General features: G+C 44.3%; 1 protein-coding gene across 4 annotated transcripts in view; it reads right to left on the bottom strand.

Annotated features, from left to right (window-relative positions):
• The window catches only part of LOC103738199 (nuclear body protein SP140), a 68,446-nt gene that overhangs the window by 31,449 nt on the left and 30,491 nt on the right, over positions 1 to 6,506 (bottom strand). For all 4 annotated transcript variants that reach the window (XM_017799383.2, XM_017799382.2, XM_008838058.3 and 1 more), the window contains 4 exons: positions 3,438 to 3,515; positions 3,280 to 3,357; positions 2,804 to 2,884; positions 2,278 to 2,358 (listed from right to left, as the gene is read on the bottom strand). In XM_017799383.2, coding sequence (XP_017654872.1) covers positions 2,278 to 2,358; positions 2,804 to 2,884; positions 3,280 to 3,357; positions 3,438 to 3,515 — 318 coding nt within the window. The remainder of the gene's footprint in view (positions 1 to 2,277; positions 2,359 to 2,803; positions 2,885 to 3,279; positions 3,358 to 3,437; positions 3,516 to 6,506) is intronic.

Below are 6,506 nucleotides of genomic sequence, written 5' to 3'. Positions count from 1 at the left end.
TCTTTCTTTCTTTCTTTCTTTCTTTCTTTCTTCTTTTCTCTCTCTCTCTCTCTCTCTCTCTCTCTCTCTCTCTCTCTTTCTTTGTGTGCTAGCACATGCCTTTAATCCCAGCACTCAGAGTCAGAGGCAGGCAGATTTCTGTGAGTTCAAGGCCAATGTAGTCTACACAGCAAGAAGTTCCAGGTGAGCCAGGATTATATAGTAAGACCGTATCTCAAAAAACCGAAACAAAAGCTCGATGTGGTGGCACACACCTTAAATCTAAGCAGGGGCAGGCGGATTTCTGTGAGATCCATGTCATTCTGGTCTACACAGGGAATTTAAGGCCAGTTGGAGACCCTGTCTTAAAAAGACATATATATATATATATTTTTCTGAATTTCCCTTATAGTATAACAATTGTTTAGTTTTATTTGAACATTAAAAAAAAAAAGCCATGTTGTAGGGATATTGGCTCAAAAACATAATGGACATCAAGGGCCTGTTACTAATGACCACAGCTTATGTAGTTGCCTCAAAGCATTGACAACTGACTGTATTAGCCAGTTTTGCCCTGGAATCACCTTCAATCATGACAATAATTCACAGAGAACAACTGTATTACTAATTGAAAACAGTCAACTGTTTGAATAAAGTACTCACCATCGTAATTTCTTTTTTTCTATCCCCTGCTCCCCCACAGGCATAATGTGCTTACACCATCAATCTGTAACTCCTACTCAAAGAAGAGGAACTAGGATGTTGCTTTCAGTGCCTTCTTTCAGTCATACTCAGGTTACTGAGAAGTCTTGCTAGAAATCAACTAGTCCCCTCAGATATGCTTGTAAAGATTCACGAATGGCTGAGCTCGACATTGCACTGACATTCTACAATACGTGTTCAGAGAAACGGGACTCACAAGCACACCTGTCTATAGTTGTAATCACTTGGTTGATACCAAGCGTTGGCTGCCCCTCCTCACATCACACACCTTTCGCTGCTACCCTGGGAAGGTCTGTGCGCTTCTCTCTCTCTCTCTCTCTCTCTCTCGCTCTCTCTCTCGCTCTCGCTCTCTCTCTCGCTCTCTCTTGCTCACTCTCTCTCTCGCTCTCTCTCTCTCTCGCTCTCTCTCTCTCTGAACTTTCTCTCCCTGACGTTTACTGTTAATTCATCATCTGTCTTCTCCTTCAGTGCGCCCCACACTTCACATTGCTTCTGTGGTCACCTCCTCTAGCTCGATTCTTCTGGGAATCTCCTACCTCATGTGGTAGATTACATTCACATATTTTCTAATTCCTCTTTCCATCGAACCCTTGCAGGCTCCCCTGAGCACCCTAAGCCCCTTGGACTTCCACGTTAGGGTCAGACCATGGGACACCACTCCACCCCATGCCAGCCTCACAGAGCCCAGAGACCATGTGGAGCTATCCCGGAGCCTGACCTCTGCTCTACTTGTCCCTGTCAAGCTCCATAGCATACCTGTGTCTTCTTCACGTCTGTTTCTTGTTCCTTGAAACTGTAACAATTCTCCTGCCTAAGCCTTTGTTCTGAGGATAAAAGGATGGCTGCTTATCAATGAATTCTGAAAAGATACTGTATGACCAGTGACATGAAGTATATTGGTCAGAATAGCTTTTGGTTTCGTGTAGGTTCTTCTGAATGACACCAGTTAGTTAGATGACACAATGCTTTCTCTTTGAGCACTGTGACAAGATTGTGAAAAAATAAGAAAACGATCCGTCTGCACAGGACTGCTTTGCTGTTTGAGTTCCATAGAGAATAAGGAGTGAGTGAGATCAAAATCGTCCCATGGATTCAAATAAAGTCATCACCAGGTATGAAAAGACAAAGGCAAAGAGCATTCTTCCCATCGCAGAGCAGAGGCAGGCAGACCTCTGTGAGTTCAAGGCTAACCTGTTCTACACAGTGAGTTTCAGGCCAATGAGGGCTACATGGTGAGACCCTGTTCCAAAAAAAACCCAAAACAAACAAAAAACCATTTTAAAAAGCTGATTATTTTGTTGCCAGGTTTGAAAGACAAAGAGCATTCTCCCATCCCAGCACATTCCTCCCCAAGTGAATGTGTGAGCACCTAACACAAAACAACACTCCATCATCGTGAGGTTTCTCAAGACCTCTCTGAATTTCCCAAAAGACCACGGACATGTGAAGAACAGTATCTGAGCACTAAGCATGCTTTTATCCTGATGTATGTGCCTACTAAGCACAGCAGGAAACACCAGGTCTGAATTCTGCCTTCAGATTCCCTGAAGCCCACACAGTCCTTCCCTCTCTCACCTACTCCAGGTCTTGGTGATGCACGCAAGGCATCTTGGGGCTCTTGTCCATTAATCGCTGGTGAGCAGGGACTGCTGCCTTCTGCAGAAAAAACAAAAGCCCTTAGAGGACACAGTGCATGGCCAAGGGAAACCACAGCAGGAAAGCCCATCCTGAAAGAAGCAGGAAGGTCCAGGGGGCTCCGTGGCTCCTGAGGTGAGTGTCCCTGCTCTGGGACCCTGGGTAGAGGCTGACATGGCTCCTTTGCCCTTACCAGAGGCAGAGGACAGGCAACCCACCTGGTTCCCTCCCTCGGCATCTGCTGGGTAGAGGCTGACATGGCTCCTTTGCCCTCACCAGAGGCAGAGGACAGGAACCCACCTGGTTCCCTCCCTCGGCATCTCACTCCCTCTTATCTCAGACCCTTGCCACTGGCTCTATGATGTCTTCTGTCTAGTATGTAGAAGGAGCAGGGCTGCAGGGAGAAAGGCAGACTTTCCTGCAGGCAAAGCTGCATGAGGGGACTGGCCGTCGAAAGCATGCTTACCTCCTCCATTGCACTGAGGTTCGCTGGGCCCTTCTTCCTGTTCTTCATCACTCACTTGGAAATTTTCAGGACCACAGGGCACTGAAGAGAAACAAGGACACAACCATCCATGAAGACAGGCCCAGTAACACCTCAGGGTGCTTAAGTAAATCCAGGAAGTTCAGAGAAAATAGAGGGCACACAGGGATCAGCGTCACACAGTGATTTTGCAGAGTGAAAAGAGAAAGGTGCTGTCTTTCCTCAGCCCTCACTATTTAAACAGGAGGTAGAAACCCACATAGTCTACCAGTAAGACCCAGGCTGGTCCAAAAGGAGTCACAAGAATTCCTCCTCATGTTTCCAGAAGAGGCCATGGTAAATGCAGAGGTGGTGTCTGACGATTAGCTGAGTGTGCTCAGAGTGAACCTTGCAGTATTCCCTGCCTACTTGGCCAGTCCACATTGCAGATCAGAATGGGACAGACTGCCCTTCCTTACCTGGCCTAGATCTTGGTGGGGAGTTCATAGTATCCTGGCATGTTCCTTTCCATACTTCCAAATTGGAATTGCTGTGCTCTGTAGAAAGGGAAGGAAATCCCTCAGGATCCACCCAAGGTCTCAGTATATGACCAAGAAGAAAGGTTGCCCTTCTTTACCTGGCCTAGATCTTAGTAGGGAACTCAAGGCCTCCTGGTATGCTCCTCTCCACACTTCCACACGGGCGCCCCTCTGATCTGCATAAAAGAAAAGAAACTCCTCAGGAACCACCTAAGGTCTCAGTATATGACCAAGGAGAAATGTAACCACTTCCCTTGTCCCTTAAGAACAACAGTGCTCTGCTCACTAAGCGTTAACAGACTTCTTTTGACTTTGCTGATGCAGAGGCTTGGGGTGGGGGAGTGTCTGCTTCTGGGGTGCTGAGGAGAAGATTAATAAAGCACCTGGTTTCTGGAATGCTGGGAACAGGCTGCCACATCCCTCACTCGGTTTGTACATGCATCTAAGGAGGTCTGTTACTGGGCCAGTCACCATGGCCTTGGCACACTGTGCTGCTTTCTTACCATAGTGATAGGAAAAAATTTCCATATGTGTTTTGCTCCTTGAGCAGGTACCATATGTAAACTCTGTGTGAACTTCCAACACTTCCTAAATAAAAGCTTTTCAAACGGGCAGTGAAATGCTTCTGAGCAGCAAAGCCTGAAGTCCCCTGGTCTGAACTTCAGTTCCGCAGCACCTACATGTGCACCCCAAGAGGATGCAGCCCAAGCATAGGGAAACTACCAAGGATGGGTGGAGAGATATGACGTCTGGAAAGTGCACAAGGAGTCACTCCAGGACACCAAGGCAACCATGGGACAAGCTAAAAGAGTAAACAGGAGGACTGCACACACTTGTTCCACACAATGCTTAAAGCAGCAAAAGTTAAATGAAAAGGAAGGGTTTTTAGGAACTTTCTGAATACTTGGATAAATATGGTCACTGGCAGCCTCCTTAAGGCACGCTGCACACACACTAATGGAAAGATGTGCTGGGAGCATTTAAACAAGTGCACAGAAAGGGAGAAATTGTCCCTTTGAACGTTTCATCTCTGTGTAATCTTTTAACTCTGGCTACTCAACCTTACAGGCGCCTGCTCCTTCAGAGGCAGATGCTCAAAATATTTTACAGAGACAGAAGGATGACAGCAAGAAACTGTCCCTTTGTTTTCTAACAATATATTGGGTCGCCAGTGGCTGAGGACCCTAATTCAGTTTTCTTGTTCTGTCTCATGAGAAATTCGGATTTGGTTTTGTTTGGATGCATGGCCCACTGAATTGTGTGAGGGATTGAACGCTTCCCTGGGTCTAAAATAATATGCTTAAGGACTAGGCCCGTTGGTGTTGTCCTGTCTTGTCTTTTTGTTATCTGTCTCAAGGACAGGAGAGCTGGACTGTCTCCAAGCTCACTTTGGCTCAGTGGTGACCAGAAGCGGACCTAGGGTACTCGCTTCTTGCAGAGAGAAGAGTTCCTCTGTCTTCACTGCCTATGCTATGTGAGCGGTGCTGCTCCCTTGTCTGGGATTATATTGGCAGCTCCAGTAAACTCCATCCTCTGTTCGTTCTGTCCTTTGTCCACCAACTCCCCCCCTCCCCAAAGCCTACCACTGCTTTCTATTTCTCTGTGGAGATGCTGACAGTCACCCTACTGAGCATGCCCCACTCCTCTCTATTCCTCTCTACAAATCTCTGCCAGCAGCAGACTGTGGCACTGAGGACCTGAGGACCCGAGGATTCGGAGCCCCCCGCACCCAGCACGGGGCAGCCATGCCTGGGCTGCAGGTGGGCGGTTACAGCGTGGTCCTGCTGAGGAGGAACCCACCATCTCCTATCTGGCCCAGCTTGCCCATGCACAGGCTAGCCTCAGCTCTTAGGGGACCGGGGTGGATTCCTAGGAATGCAGCAGTGGGTAGTCTCTCTCCCCTCAAGATGTGCTTGTTTTCATAAAGAAAAACTATTTAATGTTGATTAAGTAAATTGAAGTCGGAGCAGGTAGAATGGAAAACTTTACAGCCTCCAGTGTTTGCTGTCTTCAGAAGCTTAAGTAGTAAACATGACAAAAATATGGGTTAACACTACTCAAGGCAGATATGCCTCAGGGCTTTAAAATTCACATCCAACTATCTTAAAGTGCAAAAGTCAGTTGTAATATAATCATATGATGTCAAATCTTATTATTTTAAGATCATAATTGCTACCTAGGTTAGACTGTAATATTATAAATAATTACAGTGCCTAAAATAAAAGCAAAACAACATATACATACCCACAATATAGTAACAGATTTGAAGGAAGGCTAAATTGCTCCTTTGAACTAAAACCAGCAACTGTAATTATTTAAATGATTAATGAGAAAAGTATACTTTTCAAAACACTAAAAGATGGCCTTTCTATGTTTGTTCAAGTGAAAGACCTTAAGACCAAAAAGAAAATAATAAGTCAGTCAAAATTCAACAGGAAACATTTCTGTTAAAAAGTTTATATATAATCACATTTGAATCAGGATCCTTGCAAACCACTGAACCTGGGAAGGAGTTTTAGACTCTGAATTTGTCTTTTATAACAGGGATTGATTTTAAAAACGTACTTATATTAAATTACATTTGTGATTTATGGTCTGTTTGCTGTTGCTAATTTGATTCTTGATCAGAAGTTTACATTTCAGGAAGCCTTTTTATTTTACTTTAACTTGAGCAAAGTGAGTTATGATGAATGACTTTCTCAAAATCTTGTTCAGACCTACAGATGAATTTGGGAACATTAAAGGAAAAAAACAAACAGAACAAAAAATCCACTTTTTTCCTGTTTGTAAAGAATTTAGAAACTAAAAATGCTATATTTTGGAAAAGGGCTGAGTTACTTGATAAAAAACTGCACAATAACTTGGAGGGTGAGTTTCTTTTTAAAGTCTGGGATTATATATAAAAACTATTTAAATGTAATATATATATAGTTGAATAAGAAAAAATCATCTAGTATTATAAGCAAAAGTAAAGGTTTTAATAAAAGTTTCTATTCAGTGCTCTACAAAATAAAATTATAGACAGATTTTCCCTAAAGTCATGTATGAGTATTCTCATACTTCCCATCTTGCCTTTAAAGAGTAAAAAACGATTACATTTCCTCCATGCTTCCAAGAGAAGCCAACAATGGTCGAGCAGGACCTTTGACTTATCTTCACATAGATGG

Source organism: Nannospalax galili, unplaced genomic scaffold (assembly GCF_000622305.1).
Source record: "Nannospalax galili isolate Female #2095 unplaced genomic scaffold, S.galili_v1.0 scaffold1138, whole genome shotgun sequence".
Classification (NCBI taxonomy): Eukaryota; Metazoa; Chordata; class Mammalia; order Rodentia; family Spalacidae; genus Nannospalax; species Nannospalax galili.
Note: the sequence above shows the minus strand (reverse complement) of the source record. Positions and strands in the feature narration are given on the sequence as shown.